Here is a 21781-nt window from a genome sequence, read left to right as displayed (position 1 = left end):
GTCAAAGTTACTTCAATGGCGCTGTATGGTGGCAAATAGAATCTACATTTGTGGTGAGCATAGCATAACAGATAACTTGTTGAATCACTATGTTGTAACCTAAAACTAATATAACATTGTGTGTCAACTATGCTTCAATAAAAAAAGGAATAAAAGATTATCTTTAAAAAGTCCATGCCACAAAAAAAATTTTGTGAGGTGAAGGATGTGTTAACTAATTTTATGGAGAAATCATTTCACGATATATTTGTACACCTTAAACCTGCACAATGTTATATCAATGATATCTCAATAAAGTCAGAAAACAAAATTTTAAAATAAAGCATTATGCTAATTAAAGTACCAGCACAAAAGACAACATAATTTATATTTTCATTTATATGAAATGCTCAGAATAGGCAATATATAAGACAGAAAGTAGATAAAATGTGGCTAGGGCTGAGAGATGAAGAAAATGGAGAGTTTCATTAGAGGGTAAAGGTTTCCATCTGGGGTGAAGAAAGTGCTCTAAAATTGATCAGTTTTGTTTTCAATGGTTGCACAATTCTGTGATATACTATGAAATACTAAATTGTACACTTTAAATTTGGCAATTGTATAGTATGTGAATTACATGTCAACAAAATTTCTATGAACAGAACAAAAAAATCCCTTGAACCATCATATCCAAGCAAAATAATTCACCTGTATAATAACTAATTCTTGTTAAGAAGACTGCAGACACAGTTACCTCTTGCCTCTTCAAAATATATTACATAAGATAGGTGATTTGCACATGCAAGGTCATTGGCTCTTAGCTAGATAATAGAACTTATAATCATCAAACAGACACTAAGCACATGTGTATACAGATGAAGTCATCTGCCTTTGACTTTTTCCACTTGCCATCCAAATGCTTTGACTGTTCATATAATGTGTTTACCTTGAATGTAAGCGTTACATTTTAACTTCTTGATTGACTTCTCCTTGGGTATTAGCACAAGCGATGGTAGGAGGAAACAGGAATTTGAAAAGAAGCATTACATTCCACCAGGATGTCTATGAAATGGATTTCAGTTCTTCTGCTGCTACAGCTGAGCTGTTGCTTTAGCTCTGGGAGTTGTGGACAGGTGCTGGTGTGGCCCACAGAATACAGCTACTGGATCAACATGAAGAGAATCCTGGATGAACTTGTCCAGAGAGGTCATGAAGTGACTGTTCTGACATCTTGAGCTTCCATTCTTGTTGATCCAAGCAAATCATCTACTATTAAATATGAGATTTATCCTACACACTTACTGAAAGATGATTTTAGGATTCTCTTCAGAAAATTGATCACCAAATGGACATACGATTTATCGAAAGATACATTCTGGGCATATTTTTCACAACTGCAAGAAAACTCGTGGAAATATTCTGACTGTATTGAAAAGCTCTGTAAAGACGCAGTTTTGAACAGGAAACTCATGACAAAATTACAAGAATCAAAGTTTGATGTCATACTTGCAGATACCGTTGGACCCTGTGGTGACCTGCTGGCTGAGCTACTCAAAATACCTTTAGTGTACAGTCTCCCCTTCTCTCCAGGCTTTACATTTGAAAAGTATAGTGGAGGACTTTCTCTCCCTCCATCCTACGTACCTGTTATCATGTCAGAATTAAGTGATCAAATGGCATTCATGGAGAGAGTAAAAAATATGATATACATGCTTTATTTTGACTTTTGGTTCCAAACATTTAATCAGAAGAGGTGGGATCAGTTTTACAGTGAAGTACTAAGTCATGTTTTTCACTGGTGGCATGAAGTCTTAATTATCCTAGTGCCTTGGAAGGTACATTTGTATAAAGTCAGAAAATTTGTCTTTTATAAGTGAAATGATGAAATGAAAATATGAAATGATCTCTCAATCCTCAATCTCACAAATATTACGGAAAGACTTATACAACAGGGTAGTTTGAACCTGTGGTCCAGTATTAGTACTTACACTCCAGGAAGTCAATACCCATATATAAAGCACTGAGGATTTCTTGAAGCAATTACATATCCATTATTTGTGTGTTTGTTTTTAATATTTAAACTTTTTTTTTTTACTTTTTTCTGGGTAAAGTGTTTAATCCTTCCTTTGTTTATTAAATACAGGGTGAAAATATTACTTATGATATACTTTATTTTTTAGAATAATTTGAAGTCACAGCATATTGAATCGAGATTTCCCATATAACCCCTGTCCCCACACATTCGTAAGTCCCCCCATTATCAACATCTCCCACCAGAATGGTACATTCGTTACAACTGATGAACCTATACTGACACATTATCATCCAAAGTCCATAGTTTACAATAGAATTCACTTTTGGTGTTGTACATTCTACAGGTTTTAACAAATTTGTAATGACATGTACCCGCCACTATTATATCAGAGTAGTGCCTTAAAAGTCCTCTCTGCTGCACCTATTTCCTACATATCCATTTTACTATACTTTTCCCATCTTTAAGAAAAGGCATTAGAAATTTCACTATCTTGATGTAAGCAGACGTGTAGACTGAGGAGTTCCATATTTCTAGCACAACAGTCTGTATAGAGTATTGAGGACATTTTCATTTGTTTCTCCTCAGTTTCCTCATTTAAAACTTTAAGTGTTTTGTCACATTACCTGAAAGATTCCTTCACAATTGGAAGATATGGTGGCTCTATCCCAGACTCAGGAACCTATAATATGAAGTTTCCAATGATTACACATTCTTTCACAAGGCCTTACAAATCATGTTTTAAAGGCTTAAACATCTTGTTGAAGGGTGCACACAACTATGTCACTCCATAAAGACAAAATGAGCCAAAGTTAACAGTGCATGTGTTTCCATACTTGATGAAAATATTCCAGCTGTTATTTGCAAATATTATTTAATACACATAAATTATTAAGCTACTCATATGAACCAACCGCAATGGTAAGCACAAGGAATCAAGCCATACCCTCAAAGCCTCACAGTTTTCTTGGAAAATCTAGGATCAAGGAAATAACTTGCTAAATTATAGAAATTAGACAGGATTCCAGGGAAAGGTGTTTCCATTGGTTAACTGATTGGGGAGCTCAAATAGTTGCTTATATTTGCATCTGTTACTTTTGCAGCATTTCAGAGTAAACAGATGCGTGTTTAATTTGATAGTGGCTTAGGTTTAATCGTTTATGATTGTGAATGTACTACTGTGATGTTAGAAATGAGCCTCTTACACTTTGTCTTTTATATATACATATGAACAACATATATATGTAAATATATATTTGCATCATTATATATGTTTGCATCATTATACATGCTTTGTATCATATATGTATTGTGTGTGTACATAATTAAACCACAAACACTCTTAAATATTTTTGGCTAAATTATTCCAAACTCCTTTCAGAAAATTCCCTCATATATTCACATTATATTACTTTAATCTCCTCACCTTTTGCTTGGTGTGGGTTTATTTATTTATTTATTTATGTACTTACTTATTTACTCTTTTTTTCTATTAAGTTTTTATTTTGATTCCAGCATAGTTAACAGTGTTATGTTCATTTCAGGTGACAATACAGTGAATCAACAATTCCATCCATCACTCAGTGCTCATCACAACAAATGCGCTCATTAATCCCCATCACCTATTTTACCCATTCCCCTCATTCACCTCCCCTCTGATAACCATCAGTTTGTTCTCTACAGTTAAGAGTCTGTTTCTTGATTTGTCTCTCTCTCTCTTTTTGTCCTTTGCTTGTTTGTTTCATTTCTTAAATCCATACATAAGTGAAATCATTTGGTATTGGTCTTAGCCAATTTCACTTAGCTTAATTTCACTTAGCATAATACTCTCTAGCTCCATCCATGTCATTGCAAATGGTAAGATTTCATTTTTCTGTATCTGTTCAATCTACAGACCCTTGGGCTGTTTCCATATTTGGCTATTATAGATAATGCTGATATAAACATACGGGTACATGTATCCATTTGAATTAGTATTTTTGTATTTTGGGGTATGTGGTAGTGCAATTGCTGGATCATAGGGTAGTTCTATTTTTAACTTTTTGAGAAATCTCCACACTTGTTTGTGTTTTTTATTTTAGCCATTCTGAAAGGTGTGAAGTGGTATCTCATTGCAGTTCTGACTTGTATTTTCCTGATGATAACTGACGTGGAGCATCTTTTCATGTGTCTATTGGCCATCTGTATCTCTTCTTTGAAGAGATGTATGTTTATGTCTTCTGTCCATTTTTTAATTGGATTTTTGGTTTTGGGATGTTGAGTTGCACAAATTATTTATATATTTTGGATAACTTACGTTTTCTTGTATATATCATTTGCAAATATCTTCCATTCAGTTAAATTGCCTTTTAGTTTTGTTAATTATTTCCTTCATTGCACAGAAGGTTTATTTTATTTTGATGTAATCCCAATAGTTTATTTTTGCTTTGGTTTCCCTTGCCTCAGGAGAAAAATCTAGAAAACCATATCTAGAAAAATATTGCTACTGCTCATGTCAGAGACATTACTGTCTTTGCTCTCCTCTAGGATTTTTACATTCTCAGGTCTCACATTTAGGTCTTTAATCTATTCTGAATGTATTTTTGTGTATGGTGTAAGAAAGTGGTCTAGTTTTATACTTTGCATGTGGCTATCCAGTTTTACCAACATCATTTGTTGAAGAGATTTTTTTTCCCATTGGATATTTTTTCCTGTTTTGTCAAAGATTAATTGACCATATAATTGTGGGTTCATTCTGGGTTTTCTATGCTGTTCCATTGATCTATGTGTTTGTCTTTGTGTCAATACAATACTGTTTTGATTACTACAGCCTTGTAGTATAACTTGAATTCAGGAATTGTGATACCTCCAGTTTTTTTCTTTTTCAAGATTGCTTTGGCTATTTGGGTCTTTTGTAGTTCCATATAAATTATAGGATTGTTTGTTCCAGCTCTGTGAAAAATGCTGTTAGTGTTTTGATAGCGACATTAAATCTGGATTGCTTTGGGTAGTGTAGACAGTTTAGTATTTGTTCTTCCAATCTATGAGCTACCCTGAGTAGCTCAGTTAGTTAAGCATCCAGCTCCTGATTTCGGCTCAGGTCGTGATCTCATGGTTTATAAGTTCAAGCCCCACATCAGGCTCTGTGCTGACATTGTGGAACCTGTTTGGGATTCTCTCTCTCTGCCCATCCCCCACTTGTGCTCGCTCTCTCTCTCAAAATAAATAAACTTAAAATAAAGGAATACAACCACTAATACCTGCATCCTATTATAAAATTGAACTATGTGAAAGTCTTTGATTTCATGACCAAATTCTCTTTTCTTCCTGACTTTTAAACATATTCACGTGACTGGGGCTTCTGAATGGCTCAGTCAGTTAAGTGTCTAACTTTCGCTCAGAGCGTGATCTCGTGGTTCACAAATTTGAGCCCTGCATCGGACTCTGTGCTGACAGCTCAGAGCCTGGATCCTGCTTCAGATTCTGTGTCTCCCTCTCTCTCTGCCCCTTCCCCACTTGCACTCTGTCTCTCTCTCTCTCAAAAATGAATAAACATACATCTTTTTAAAAAAATATTCACCTGGCTGCTTTCAGTCTCATATTCAGCCTTTGATAGGTAACAGATGTAAGGTCTTACTACCTGGTTAACCTCTTAAGGCTCAACACAGAGGCAGGAGACAGAAATGTCCATCTTCCAGTCTTTCCCTGAAAGAGGTCTATTTCACACTTTAAAAGCTGCTCCCCAAGGATTAGGCTTCAAATTCAGCACAAATCTATCAACAGACTGCAATCCTCCCCGGAGTCCAGGGAGGCCTGTGGGTACCATTTTCATGTTGACATTTTTGCCCATTGCAGATTACCACTGCTTCACTGGAATGAGGTTGTACACACGTCTGACATGCCAGGTTTTGTGGCAGCTGCACAGGAAACACCAAACTTGATCCTTGGTTCTGGGATATTCTTCAAATACATCACACATTAGGTCACAAAAATGTCTAAATAAACTTAAGAAAATTGAAATCATATCAAGCAACTTTCCTGACTTGGTCAGAAGTGTCAGAAGTGTTGTATTGTGGAATAATAAGAAATATATAGATTGGTCTTGATTCCCAGGTCCTGACAGAGAGCTCCTAAACTCCTTATAAATTTCTTAGTGGTAAGTACACTAGAGCATCTTCTATTCTAACAATTGGTCTTTGATCCCTGTCCCTGACACAAGGCTTCTAAAACTCTTATATATTCCTAAGTGATAAGAACACTAAGAGCATCTTTTATTCTAATGAGGTAACTCTAGGCTGACTCTTGGGTGGGAGCTGGTCACCAGAAAGACCACAGCATAATTTGATCTTGCAACTTTCAACCTCACTCCCCACTGCTTTAGACAGAGCAAAGGAGCTAGAACTGGAGTTAATATTGATCATGCCTACATGAGGAAGCCTCTATAAAAACTCCCAAAAGTACAAGGTTCAGAGAGCTTTCAGATGGGAGAACACATCCATGGATTGGGGGTGGGTGGTACACCCAAATCCACTGATAGAGAACCTACTACAATCCAAAACCTCTAAGACTTTGTCTTACGTGTCTTCTCATTTGGCTGTTCACATCCTTTAATACTCTGATAGACATAATTAAGTGTTTCCCTGACTTCTGTGAGCTGTTCTAGCAACTTATCAAATCCAAAGAGGGAGGAGGCCATGGAAACTTACAATTTGTAGCCAAGTTGAACAGAAGTTGAGGGTAACCAGAGTATGGACTACTTGTAATTGGCATCTGAAGTGACATCTCATGGGACAAGAGCCCTTAACCTGTGAGATCTGTTGCCTCCAGGTAGCTGGTGTCAGAATCAAATTCGAGGACACCCAGGTGGTATCACAGAGAATTTCTTGATATGGTAAAAAAAAAACAACAAAACACATTTTTGGTGACCAGTTGTGTCAAGAATGTTTTTAGCATGGTAGTAGTATGAGAGTAAGGAGAAACACAGGAAGAAGACTGGAATGTTTTCTTACATTAAGAAACTAGAAATCAATTCAAAAAAGAAAACTGGTAAATTCACAAATATGTAGAGATTAAACCACATACTACTAAACAGCCAGTGGGTCAAAGAAGAAATTAAAGGGAAATCAAAAAATATCTTACGATAAAAGAAAATACAGATATAAAGTAAGAAAATTTATAACATGCAGCAGAAGCAGTTCTAGAGAGAAGTTCATATGGATAAACATCTATACTAACTTTATTTTTTTTAATGTTTATTTATTTTTGAGACAGAGAGAGACAGAGCATGGAAGGCGGTGGGGGGGGGGGTTGGTCAGAGAGAGGGAGACACAGAATCTGAAGTAGTCTCCAGGCTCCGAGCTGTCGGTGCAGAACTCGACGCGGGGCTCTAACTCACAAACTGTGAGATCATGACCTGAGCTGAAGTCGGACACTTAACCGACCGAGCCACCCAGGCACCCCAACATCTACACTAACTTTAAAAGAAAGATCCCAAATTAAAAAAAAAATTTTACACCTCAATGAACTAGAAAAGGAACAAACCACACTCATTATTAGATGGAGGGAAATAACAAAGATCTGAACAGAAATAAATGAAATAGAGACTAAAAGACAATAGAAAAGATCAATGAAACTAAGTGCCATTTTTAAAAAAGATGAACAAAATAGAAAACCTATAGCTAGAGTTAAAAAAGAGAAAAGACTCAAATGAATAAAATTAGAAATTAAAGAAGAGACGTAACAACTGTAACACACAAATATGACAGATCATAAGAGGCTACTGTGAAAAAATACATGCCAACAATTTGAACTACCTACAAGCAATGGGAAAATTCCTAGAAACACACAACCCATGGAGACTGAATCATGAAGGAATAGAAAATCTGAACTGACCACTTATCAGTAAGCAAATTGAAACAGTAATCATATCACTCAAAAAATAAAAGAGCAGGAGCAGGTAGCTTCACTACCAAATTCTACCAAACATTTAAAGAAAAATTGTTGCCAATCTTTCTCAAACTCTTCAAAAAAAATAGGAGAGAACAGTTCCAAATTTATTTTATGAGGCCCACATTAACCTGAAACCAAAATCAGACAAGAACACTATAAGAAAAGAAAATTAGAGGTCGATATCCCAGATAACACGGATGCTAAAATCCTCAACAAAATAATAGCAAGCTGTATTTAACCACAGATTAAAGGAATGTATTAAAAAAATTGCATACCATCATCAAGCGGAATTTATTCCAAGGATGGCTCAACATCTGCTAGTCAATCCATGTAACATACCACATCAAAAAAAGTACAGATGAAAGTCATATGATCATCTCAATAAATGCAGGAAAAGAACGTACCTACGAAAGTCAACATCCATTTATGACATAAACTCTCAACAAAGTGGGTATAGAAGGAAAACACCTCAACATAATAAAGGCCATTTATGGCCATCTCACAGCTGGTACTCAAAGGTGAAAAGCTGAAAGCTTTCCCTCTAAGATAAGGAGCAAGACAAGGATACCCACTCTTGCCACCTTTATTTAACATAGTACTGGCAGTCCTTCTCATAGCATTAGGCAAGAAAAAATAAAATCACCCACATTGGAAAAGAAGGATTAAGACTGTCTCTATTTGCAGGTGACATAATATTATATGTAGAAAACCATAAAGACTACACACACACATAGACACACACACTACTAGAAGTAATGAAGGATTTCAGTAAACTTGTAGTATACAAAATTCAAACAGAAATCTCAGTTGCATTTCTATACCCTAACATCAACTATCAGAAAGGAAAATTAAGCTCTCTTCCTCAGTGCTACCTGAAAAAGTGGCAGCCATCTCCTACTGGGCATCATGGCCACCCTCAGACCTCTGGTGAAACCAAAGATCATTAAAAAGAGGACCAAGAAATTCATCCAGCACCAGTCAGAAATTCAGTTTGTCAAAACTAAGTGCAACTGGAAGAAACCCAGAGACATTGGCAATACGGTGCACAGAAGATTCAATGACCAGATCTTGATGTCCAACATTGGTTATGGGAACAAGAAAGTAAAGTACACGCTGCCCAGTGGCTTCCGGAAGTTCCTAGTCCACAACATCAAGGAGCTTAAAGCGCTACTGTTCTTCAGCAAATCTTACAGTGCAGAGATTGCTCACAATGTCTTCTCTAAGAACTGTAAAGTCATTATGGACAGAGCAGCCCAGCTGGCCATCAGAGTCACCAATTCCAGTGCACGCTGCACAATGAAGAAAATGAATAGACAGCTTATGTGCATGTCATATTTGTGTTAATAAAACCACAAAACTATTAAAAAAAGAGAAATTAAGAAAGCAACCCCATATATAATTGTACCAAAGAGAACAAATACTTAAATACATTTAACTAGGGAGGCGAGATATCTGTACACTGAAAATTAAAGAGACTGATGAAAGAAACTGAAGAAGTCTCAAATAAATAGAAAGATATTTCATGCTCATGTATGGGAAGAAGTAACATTGTTAAAATGTCCACACTACCCAAAGCAATCTATAGATTCAATGCAATCCCTATCAAAATTCCAATAGTATTTAGTATTTTTCTTTTTTTTAAAATGTTTATTGATTTTTGAGAGACAGAGAGAGACAGAGCATGAGCGGGGAAGGGGCAGAGAGAGGGAGACACAGAATCTGAAGCAGGCTTCAGGCTCTGAGCTGTCAACACAGAGACTGACGCAGGGCTTGAACTCACAAACTGCGAGATCGTGACCTGAGCCGAAGTTGGATGCTCAACCAACTGAGCCACCCAGGCACCCCTTAGTATTTTTCATGGAAATAGAGCAACCCTAAAATTTGTAGGAAACTACAAAAGGCCCCAAATAGTGAAAGCAATCTTGAAAAACAAGTACAAAGCTAGAGGCGTCACACTTCCTGATTTTAAATCAGGTTACAAACCTATAGTGATCTTAACAGTAAAATATTGGCAAAAGAGATCAAAGGAACAGAATAGAGAGCCCAGAAATAAACTCACACATATATGGTCAATTAACTTAGGACAAAGGAGGCCAGAATATGCAATGGGGAAAGGACACTATTTTCAATAAATATTGGGGAAACAGGACTGTCACATGCAAAATAAGAACACTGGACCCCTATATTGCACCCTACACAAAAATTAACTCAAAATGGATTGAAAACTTAGATATGAGACCTGAAACTATAAAACTTCTAGGAGCAAAACATAGGGGATATGCTCCTTGATACTGGTCATTGCAATAACTTTTTAGATATAACACAAAAAGCAAAGGCAACAAAAGCAAAATAAACCAGTGGGACAACACCAAAATAAAAGGCTTCTGTGTAGCAAAGGAAACTGTCAACAAGATGAAAAGGTAATTTGTAGAATGAGAGAATATATTTACAAATTATTTTCCTGATAAGCAGTTAACATCCAAAATATATGTAAATAACTCATGTAACTCAATAGCAAAATAACAAACAATCCAATTAAAATAATGGGTAAATGAACTGAATAGACGTTTTTCCAAAGGAGACACACAAATAGCCAACAGGTACATGAAAAGATGCTCAACATCACTAATCATCATGGAAATGCAGAAACAAAATAATGAGATGTCACCTAACACCTATTAAAATGGCCCTTATCAAGAAGACAAGAGGTAACAAGTGTTGGCAAGGATGTGGAGAAAAAGAAACCCTTGTGCACTTCAGTGGGAATGTAAATTGGTGCAGCCACCACAGAAAAGAACCACTAGGGAGGTTCTTTAAAATATTAAAAGTAAAACTATTGTATGACCCAGCCACCCAAGGAAACGAAATCACTATCTCAAAAAGGTATCTGCACTCCCATGTTTACTTTGGCATTATTTACAATAGCCATAACATAGGAACATTCTAAGTGTCCATCAGTGATGAATGGATAAAGAAAATGTGGTGTATTGATATATACCTAGGGATATTATTAAGTATAAAAAAGAAAGAAATCATGCCATTTGTGACAACATGAATGGACTTCAAGGGCATGATGCTAAATGAAATAAATCAGACAGAGAAGACAAATACTGTATAATCTCACTTGTATGTGAAATCAAAAAAATTGAACTCACAGCAATGGAGAACCGGCTGGTGGTTGCCAGAGATAAAAGCTGGAGTTTGGGGGAAATGGGTTAAGGTGGTCAAAAAGTACAAACTTTTAGTTATGATATAAATAAGATCTGGGGATGTAATATACAGCATGTTGACTGTAATCAATGATATTGTATTGTATATTTGAAAGTTGTTAAAAGAATAGATCTTACAAGTTCCCATTACAAGAAAAAAAAATTTGTACCTATGTGAGGTGATGGATATTAACTAAACTTATATATATACATACAATATATACATGCACCAAATTATTAAGTGGTATACCTTACAGTGTTATATGCCAATATCTCTTAGTAAAACCAGAAAATAGATTTTTAAAACACAGACACTAGAAAAAGAAGAGCAAACAAAACCCAAATATAGTAGAAGAAAGGAAATAACAAATATTAGAGCTGAGATACCCAAAAACGGATAATAACAAACAATAAAGCAAAAGAACAGAACCAAAAATTTGGTTCTTTCAATGTATCAACAAAATTAATAAATCTCTAGCTAGATGGACACCCCAAAAAGGAAAAGACACAAGTTTCTAAAATAAGAAATGAGATTGGAGATACAACTAGCAACCTTAGGCAAATAAAAAGGATCATAAGAGAACATTAACAGAAACTGTATGCCAACAAATGAGATATAGGTGAAATGGACAAATCACTAGATAGACATGGATATGAAAAGAACTCAAGTAGAAACAGAAAATCTGAATAGACCTATGACAACAACAACAAAAAGATTGATTGAATTAGGGATCAAAAAACTACCACAAAGGAAAGCCCAGGCCCAGATGGATCCATTGAGTGATTCTACCAAAAATTTAAAGAAAAATTAGTATCAATTATTTTTTAAAATTCTCCAAAAAATACAAGAGCAGAAAATACATTCAATAAAACATGATACTAAAACCAAACAATGACATCACAAGAAAACTACAGACCAATATCCCTTTTGAATATACCCAAAAACCCTCAACAAAATGCTAGTGAACCAAATCTTTAACCATGTAAGAAGAATTATACACACACACACACACACACACACACACAAATGGAACTAATCCCAGGAATGCAAAGTGGCTTTAATATCTGAAAAATCAATTAATATAATACCACATACAAATAGAATAAAAGACAAAACTGCATGATTATCTCAATAAATGCAAACAAATTCACTGTTGTTATTCTATGAACTCCAACAACCTTCATGACAAGAATACTCAATATATCAAGGAATAGAAGTGAGCTTCCTCAAACTGAGAAAAGGCATCTACAAAAAATCCATGCCAACATCATACTTAATGGTGAAAGACCTAAATGCTTTCATTCTTAGATAAGGAAAAAGACAAGGAAAGCCAGTCTCTTCACTGTCATTTAATGTAGTATGTAGGTACTAGCTAAGACATTAAACAAGAATATGAAATAAAATAAATCCTAATTTGCAAGGAAGAAGTAAAACTATTGACTGATGACATGATCTTATGTAGAGAAAATCTAAGGGTGACACTAAAACAATATTATATCAAAACACAAACTAAGGAAGTTTTCAGGATACAAGATCAATACACAGAAAGCAATTGAGTTTCTATATATTTTGCAATGACCACTCCAAAATGAAATTAAGAATACAATTCCAAATTCCAAATACTTAGGAATAAATTTAACAAAGGAAATTCAAAACTCACACCATTGAAAACTCTAAAATACTGTAGAAGGACATTAAAGACTATCTAAATCATTTCCTGATTTCAGAGCCAACTATAAATCTACAGTACTCAAGGGAGTGTGTTACAGGCATAGCGATAGATGTATAGATCAATAGATTTTAAATCCAGAATAATTCCTTCTGGGAAAATTAATTATCCACATGTGAAAGAATGAAGTTGGATCACTCTACCTCAAACCATATACAAAAATTAACTCAAAATAAATAAAAAATCTAATGTAAGACTTAGAAAAATAATTTTAAAAGCTCTTAATAAAAAACATGGGGTAATATTTGTAACCTTAGATTCAACAATGTTTTCTTAGGTAAAACACCAAAAGCACAAACAACCAAATTAAATTTGTATTAGTTGAACATCAAAATTAAAATTATTGTGCTTCAAAGGATATCATCAAAAAAGTGAAAAATAAACAACCCACAGAATTAGAGAATATATTTGCAAATCATGTCTGATAATGAGCTTGTACTGAAAACATATAAAGAAATAATACGACTCAATAATAGGAAAATAACCAATAAAAAATGAGTATCTAAAGTATCTAAAACAAATTTCTACATGGAAGATATACAAATGACCAATAAGCACACGAAAAAAAATGCTCAACATCTTTAGGCATCAGGGAAATATAAGTGAAAACCACAATGAGATACAACTTCATGCCCAGTACCATAACTATAAACAAAAAGAAAATAACAAGTGTTGACAAGAATGTGGGGAAATTAAAATCATTATATATTGCTTCTAGGAATTAAAAATGGTACAGCCACTTTGAAAAACAATTTGCAAATTCCTCAAAGGTTAAACAGAGAGTTACTATATGAACCAGCAATTCCACATCTCGGTATATACCCATGAAAAAGGATAACGTGCACATGTGCAGATTTTTCACCTCCCGGTTAAATGTTCACCTAACAATTTTATTCCCTTTGGTGCAACTGTAAGTGGGATTCCTTTCTTAATTCCTCTTTCAGATAGTTCATTGTTAGTGTATAGAAACTCAACTGGGTTTTGTATGTTGCTTTTGATCCTGCAATTTTACTGAATTCATTTATTAGTTGTAACAGTTTTTTGGTGGAGTCTTTAGCATTTTCTATATATATCATGCCACTTGCAGAGAGAATTTTACTTCTTTTCTGCTTGGGAGCAGGTTCCGTATTGTCAGTGCAGAGCCCAGGGCAGGGCTCAAACTCATGAACCTTGAGATCATGACCTGAGCTGAAACCAAGACTTGGGCGCTTAACCAACTGAGCCACCCAGGCATCTCTCAAATTTTTATCAAGCAGTATGATGTTAGAGGTGGGCTTGCCAGATATGGTCTTTATTATACTGAAGTATATTCCTGGTATACCTAATTTGGTGGGAGCTTTTATCATGAAAGGATGTTAAATTTTGTCAACTGCTTTCCTGCACCTATTAAAATAATTATATGACTTTTATCCTTCATTCTGTTAGTGTGATGTATCATGTTAATTTGTTGAATCATCCCTGCATACCAGAGATGATTTCCACTTGGCATAGTGTAAGATCTTAATGTGCCTTTGAATTTGGTTGTTAGTATTTTGTTGGTGAATGTACTGATGTGAATGACATTAGAGATAAAATGTTCCTCTCACATTTCTCTCACATCACCTTTCATATATATATATATATATATATATATATATGTAGATCTATATAGATATACACAACACCCACACACAATTGCTTTATCAAAGAACACTGTCAAACATCTTTGGCTCATCATTCCAAATTGCTTTCACAAAATTACTACAGTCACATGACAAAATTCTCATTTCGTCTAACAGTTGTTTTATGTCTTTGTATGTGTTTTTCCACCCACAAAGACCCAATATATTATCTGAGTTAATGGGGAAGGCTCAAATATGGCTCATTTGAACCTACTGGGATTTTGAATTTTCTCGTCCACTCTTACCACATTTTCATTTTGTTGGGGGACTCACCTGCAAACCTGCTGAACCCCTGCCTAAGGTAATATATTTCTTTATTTTGCTTTGGTCACTTTGCATTTTCAATATGAATGATTCTATTCTTTACTTAGACAGTTTATTTATAGTGAGAGAGATATGGGAAGCTAAAGTGACCTGCCAATTAGAAACTCACACATTTCTATACAACACAAGTACCTGCATTTCATTAACATTACAAAATAAAGTGGAATTCCTGGGAGACTTTGAGAATAGTGTCAGTTAAATCAAGGCCTACATTATTCAATATATAAGTAAGTAGCAGATATTCACTAAAAGAATACTTCCAAAGTAGTTAGCATATTCTAAAGGTAAGTGCCAACATGCAGGGAAACTGTAGAGTTTCATGACCACCGACCTGACACTCTATCTGGAAAGACAGAATACAAGCACATAATAAAAACAGAATGAAACATGTTATAATAATGAAGGATCAGAGCGGTAAGGAACATTCAGTGGGAATCACAGAGAGCATATCTCAGTCATTGACAATCAAGGTGCAATCCACGGGATATGCAGAAGGATATACAGAAGGATATGTAGAAGTGATGGGAGCAGAGAGTAAGGAAGACACAAAAGCAAAGCAGGCAAAAGAAGAATGACAGTTCTCAAGAGCTCCAAATTTAGCCTAGCAGGAAGATGCCAAGTGAAGGACAGATAATGCTGGAAGGAGAAGCTGGAGACAAACAATCATAAGGAGGTTCAAACCTCTAGTAAGGGCATTAAGGAGAAAACGAAAAGGTTTAAGAAAGGGAGTAATATGATCACATTTCCTTCTTTAAAAAATCCCTTGAGATGTAGTCACTGAGTTAGCCTGTAAAAAAGCAAGAGTGAAAAGGGGGACCACTCAGCAGGCTGTTGCAAAATATAGGCAGCAATTATGGAAAACTACACTACACTGTTCATAGAGAGATGATAGTAATAATCATCATTGCTCATATTGCTGTTGTGGAGGAAAAAATAGTACACATAAAACATCCCAAATATCTTTGGCACATACTCAGTAATCCAGAAGGAATGTTAACTCGGTATTATTGTTATTTTGGTACAATCACATACTATTAATAATCAACCCAATGGTGCCAACCACCCAGATCTAATTCCTCATTTAATAGGAACTGCTTTTCTAACACATCAAGATTATACTCTCTAGAAAAGTCCTAGAGAGCAGGTATTCTATGGAGTTGTTTAAAAGTATATGTGTAAGGATTGGCAATGAGACAAGCATGTTAAAATGCTCACCTTTTTTGGTAAGGGTTAAGGCTCTTTGCCAGTTCTCTAACTAAAAGGAAAACCATTCCTCGATGATATAAGTGTGTTCCCTAACAATGTTGGAGCTAAATCCAACATTTATTTGCATCAACTCCAGCATTTAAATCACTCCTCAACTACGTGAGTGGAACTAGAGGGTATTATGCTAAACGAAATTAGTCAGTCGGAGAAGGACAAATATCATATGATTTCACTCATATGAGGACTTTAAGACAAAAAACAGATGAACATAAGGGAAGTGAAAATAATATAAAAACAGGGAAGGGGACAAAACATAAAAGACTCATAAATATCCAGAACAAACAGAGGGTTGCTGGAGGGGTTGTGGGAGTGGGGGTTGGGCTAAATGGGTAAAGGGGCATTAAGGAATCTACTCCTGAAATCACTGTTGCACCATATGCTAACTAACTTGGATGTAAATTGAAAAATAAATAAATTATTAATAATAAAAAACATTCCTCATATGAAATCCCACGATTTTACATGTTAGAGCATTTAAAAAAGTTTTTTTTTATGTTGTTATTTATTTTTTGAGACAGAGAGAGACAGAGCATGAGCAGCGGAGGGGCAAAGAGAGAGAGGGAGACACAGAATCTGAAGCAGGCTCCAGGCTCTGAGCTGTCAGCTGGAATTCACAAAGTGTGAGATCATGACCTGAGCTGAAGTCGGACACTTAACCGACTCAGCTACCCAGGCACCTCCATCTTAGAGCATTTTAAGAGTGACTTAGTCTGTTAGAACAGATGTTTTCTGCCTACACCAAATTTACAGAAAACCTCAGTAAAGCTCCCCTAGGGAATATAGGTCTCAACATCATAGCTGCCTGACAGAATGAGTACAGAGAAAATGTAGACTTCATATATAATAAGAACCATAAATTCTGCCATAAAATAAAGATCAAATAATCTCTACCACTTGAATCTTAAAACTACCCACAGTTAAAAATTACAACAATTCTATTCAGTTTATAGGATGATATTCCTTATGAAGGCAAACAATAATCTAATACATTTTAAATTGATAAATCTTTAAAACATAATTAGGAAGCAAATTATCTTTAGTGGGCTACTTTACAATCTCTTAAGAGATCCTTTTGTCTACCTCTTTACTGGTAGCAGCATAAAACTGGTATCTTATTTGAGAGTAAAACACAATGTATCTTTTGATTGCAAATTATTTATGCTACCTCTGATAAGTTTCACAAAGTTCAATGACAGTGGTAAGATTAGTGAAAGTTCTACCTTAGCTAACCTTATTCTTAAAAGATTTCCTCTTTCAGTTTTGAGAAAATAATTGTCAGTAAGAAGGAGAAAAAAAAGGAGGAAGAGAAGGACAAGAAGGATGTGTGGCAGATAATAATGATTGCTAATAGTAGCTGTTGTTATTAAGTTGCAAAAACAAGATTTGAATCCATGTCAGTGATTGTGAAGACATTGTTACACAAAGAAATGGTTTCTACATACTACTTACTTTTCCATTAATTATTACCTTCTCAGAAAATTTTTGCATACTTTTTAAGAATTAAGACATTTGGCAAGATGTATCAAGAGTCTTAAAAATGTTTATAGCCTTTGGCTTCATAATATACTCATAAAACTATACAAAGAAAAATAATCCAGAGGTGCAAAATCTATTTTGGGCAATTATTCATAAGAGAAAACACTGTAAATAATGGAAGTATTGTAAATATCCAAAATTAAGCAATGAGTAAATAACTTATATTTGTGCATATTATACCATTATAATCGGTTTAATCAAATAATGCTTAATTACACTAAATTAGCTGTAATATGAGGTTTAGTTGAAAAGAAAGGGACAAAATGATAAATATAAGAGCACAATTTCCTTATGGGATGAAAAAAAGTATAAATTAGGATTAAAATTTTCAAAACATGTCATAATATAGATTTAATTATGTGAATAAAGATTAGAATAAAAACATACAAATTTTAGCATAATGTCCTCAAGCTCCATCCATGTGGTCCCAAATAGCAGGATTTCCTTTGTTTTCATAGGTAAATAATATTCCATTGTGTGTGTGTGTGTGTGTGTGTGTGTGTGTGTATGTGTGTGTGTGTGTGTGTATATATACATCATGTATCATCATCTCATGGTTGGTGGGTTTGAGCCCTGAGTCAGGCTCTGTACTGACAGCTCAGAGCCTGGATCCTGCTTTGGTTTCTGTGTCTCCCTCTCTCTCTGCACCCCCCCCACCACTCACACTCTGTCTGTCTCTCTCTCTCAAAAATAAATGTTTAAAAATTTTAAAACAAAGAATAGTGGATAAATTTTGAAATATCAATAAAAAGAATCACTGAAATGGTTAACAGAAAGATTAAGAGGAAGCACTGAGAACAAAGTTGAAGTCAGGAACCATGAATGTTGTTATAGTGATGCCAGCTGGGTTCCTTCGCACAGGTACCACTTGTACTGGCCTTGCCACTCTGCCCCTTACCTGCAGCCCTGAAATTTAAACCCAAGGATTAGGGCAAAAATGAAAAACAAAGCAGGGGTGCCTGGGTGGCTCAGTCGGTTGGGCGTCCTACTTCAGTTCAGGTCATGATCTCGCAGTCCATGAGTTTGAGTACCGTGTTGGGCTCTGTGCTGACAGCTCAGAGCCTGGAGCCTGTTTCAGATTCTATGTGTCCCTCTCTCTCTGCCCCTCCCCCACTCATGCTCTGTCTCTGTCTCTGTCTCTCGCTCTCTCTCTGTCAAAGATAAATAAAACATTAAAAAAAAAAAGAAAAACAAAGCAAAACAAAAGAACAAACCACAATACAAAAAAACAAGAAAGGAGAAATAAAACAGTCAAAGATCAAAACAACCAACACACTTGGCCCTATGCCCTACACTGGGGAGACTATACCCAGCTTTCTAAGGAGCAGGGACTAGTGTCTGTATCTTCAAACATACTTTGTCTAGGCTCTGACATGTATAATCGCAAAAGCAGTTTCTCCAAACACTTCTGTCCAAAGAATCCGTTTGGACGTCTGGAGAAGGAAAAGGGGGAAAATATCAAAACTGGCATCATCTGCGAGGTTCAGAAAAACAGGAGTTACAGAGTATGCCTGCTTTCCAACACTTCCCACAGGGCTCTGAACCAACACGCAAGTCTCAGAAAACCAGGAAGGAAAACTGAGTTTTACAGAAACTGGAATAAAACTGACCAGTCTAGTTTCATCACCCAAGCTAGATGGGAAATGCAAAAAAAATCAAAAAAAGTAAACAGAAAAAAAAGATTAGTACTGTTATAGTACTAATCTGCACAATCATGATTTTCTTTCAGCATGAGAACTAAATTGTTTTAAAACTCGTCTAAAATAGTTTACTTTCTGTAAACCAGCATGACCTGATCAGTCTCAAATTGCCATTAAATACTTCCCAAATTTTCTATGGTAATATTTTGATCCCACCACAGATAAATGATGAATAACTAGGGCTTTCAAATTTACTCAATTAAAAATTATGTGAACACTACTTATAAATTTAGTTAAATTCTATTAATTTTGTTTATGCTTGTTTTTGTCTTATTTGGTAGAAGAACCATAAAATCAAAAAGCAATTGACTTAGAAGAGATATATTGGAATATTCCTTTTAAAAGTCAAATTTTCTGTACGAGAAATATTTGGTTTCCAAATTAGTTCAGGATGTTACTATTCCTATTATTATTAATATCATAATTATGTATACATTTTCTCCTTTTGGTTTCATAATGACTTTAGAAATAAAATTTTGCTTGAATATATAGTATCATTTGCATTTTAAATCGACATTTGCATTTTAAAAACAATGTTATCTAGTTTTAAATTAGTCCAACTATTATTCATCTTAAATAAGCACCATGAGAACACATTTTTTTTAAGGATTGTATCTTCCATTTGGTGGTTTTATGTAAAGTCACATCTTTCTAATATAGATGTCTTTCTACATTTGAAAATTTTTAATAAGGTAAAGCTGTGCCCAAAAAAGAAAATTAGCTGATGTATACTGAATGTTTGTGATATGGTACACATTGTACTAGTAAATTCTTTGTAGGGAGTAAGTAACTTCTTCACTATAGTCTTTGCCTATTGTATTACAAATGTGTTTCAGGATTACTTCTCTCCTCTCAAAAACCCAGCACTCTCACTGGTTTTTACAGGACAGAGACAGATATTACCTCCACTGTACTGCTACAGTCCCATGTTATAGCACTTTGTGATTTAAAGTTTTTAAGCCCTCTTTATTTAGCCTTCTTCCTTGTCTGTTAGTTCATAATCATTTCAACAGTAGAAACCAATGAAACTGGCAATGCCTGAAAGTGGAATGCTGAGCACTCTCCAGATTCTAAAATGACAATACCAACAAGAAAAACCACAACAGCAAACACAAACTGGGTCACCAAATGATAGGGTCAAATCCAAGAATCAATATGTCATTCCTCAAAATAATCACATAAGAAAGGTACTATTCCTATCCATTCAAAAATGAAAACCCGAGGAACAGAAACACTAAAAAAAGCATACAAGTGTCAGAGTCAGGATTCAAGCCAATACAATCCACTTCCATACTTTTAATCACTAATTTCACTGCTATCATGTCAATACCAGCTCCTGATCAGCTCTGCTCGGACATGTCCATTAACCTCATCATGGACTTATATTCTATCTCTGGATTATAATAATATTTTGAAACTTGCTCGACAGATCTATTAACAATTCCTTACTGGATAATTCAAAATTTGCACAAAGAAATCATGTATTTCAATTTTTTTTCTTGCCTTTCTAAGCTAGAAATACTTGTCCTTGCCCAACTTCTCTTTTTCTTCACAGCTTGAAATCCTAGACATTAGCAAATTCTAGCCCATTAAGATCTCTATAATCATCTCTAAGAAAAATAATAGATTTTTCTTCCAGGGTTATGTGGCACTCATTTTTACCCTCCACGTGAAAATCAACATACTTCTCCAGTTTGTTCTATAAATTATTTGATTTTCCTCCAGCTACAAAGAGAATGCTATGTGGTTATCAACCATTCATCATGATCAGCTTCTAAAGCCTTTGGATGGAGCAGTCCTCTGGACTGAGTTTGTCACGTGGCACAAAGGAGCCGAGCACCTACGACCAGCTTGTTACAACCTCACCTGTTTCCAGGACCACTCTTTGGATGTGATCGGATTCCTACTGGCCTGTGTGGTAATTGCTACTTTCTGTGTCATAAAATGTTGCTTGTTTTGTTGTCAAAAGTTTAAAAAAGAAAATAAGAAGAAAATAGGGAGTAGGCTTTTGAGACACAGTAGGCGTAGTAAACATTTGAAATAGCTAGTAAGCACAAGCAAAGTCATTCTATTTAATTCAACCACTGTGGATCAAGTTGTGACAGATTCTCCTCCACAATAATCCATATTTTCCTCTTGGCTAAACATATTGTGTTAGTTAACCCATTCCACCCTAAGGGGGAAATAACGCTATGTATTTTTTGACAAACACTTCTTCAATATTTATCTTGAGATTCTTCAATTCTGTTCATCAAATCAAAGAAGATGTGGCACCTATAGATGGATTATGCTCAATTTATAATTCTAATTGTATAAATCCTCAAATAATTCTACTTTAATATTGATATATATAATTTCCTAACTGAAAAAAACAGGGATGTCACTACAGCCTTATTCTGTGATTTAAGAGTGAGAAGCC

At 35.1% G+C, this 21781-nt stretch overlaps 1 protein-coding gene and 1 pseudogene across 1 annotated transcript; both read left to right on the top strand.

Annotated features, from left to right (window-relative positions):
* Positions 1-999: 999 nt before the first annotated feature.
* Positions 1000-21467, top strand: LOC106976993 (UDP-glucuronosyltransferase 2B31-like). The gene is given in 5 exon segments (XM_027064339.2): positions 1000-1751; positions 1801-1811; positions 14693-14837; positions 19028-19167; positions 21088-21467. Coding segments are annotated over 5 exon segments (1332 nt in total). The 5' UTR covers positions 1000-1034; the 3' UTR covers positions 21407-21467.
* On the top strand, positions 8843-9249 carry LOC128314251 (60S ribosomal protein L32-like; annotated as a pseudogene).
* Positions 21468-21781: the final 314 nt, after the last annotated feature.

This window comes from Acinonyx jubatus, chromosome B1 (genome assembly GCF_027475565.1).
Source record: "Acinonyx jubatus isolate Ajub_Pintada_27869175 chromosome B1, VMU_Ajub_asm_v1.0, whole genome shotgun sequence".
Taxonomy (NCBI): Eukaryota; Metazoa; Chordata; class Mammalia; order Carnivora; family Felidae; genus Acinonyx; species Acinonyx jubatus.
Note: the sequence above shows the minus strand (reverse complement) of the source record. Positions and strands in the feature narration are given on the sequence as shown.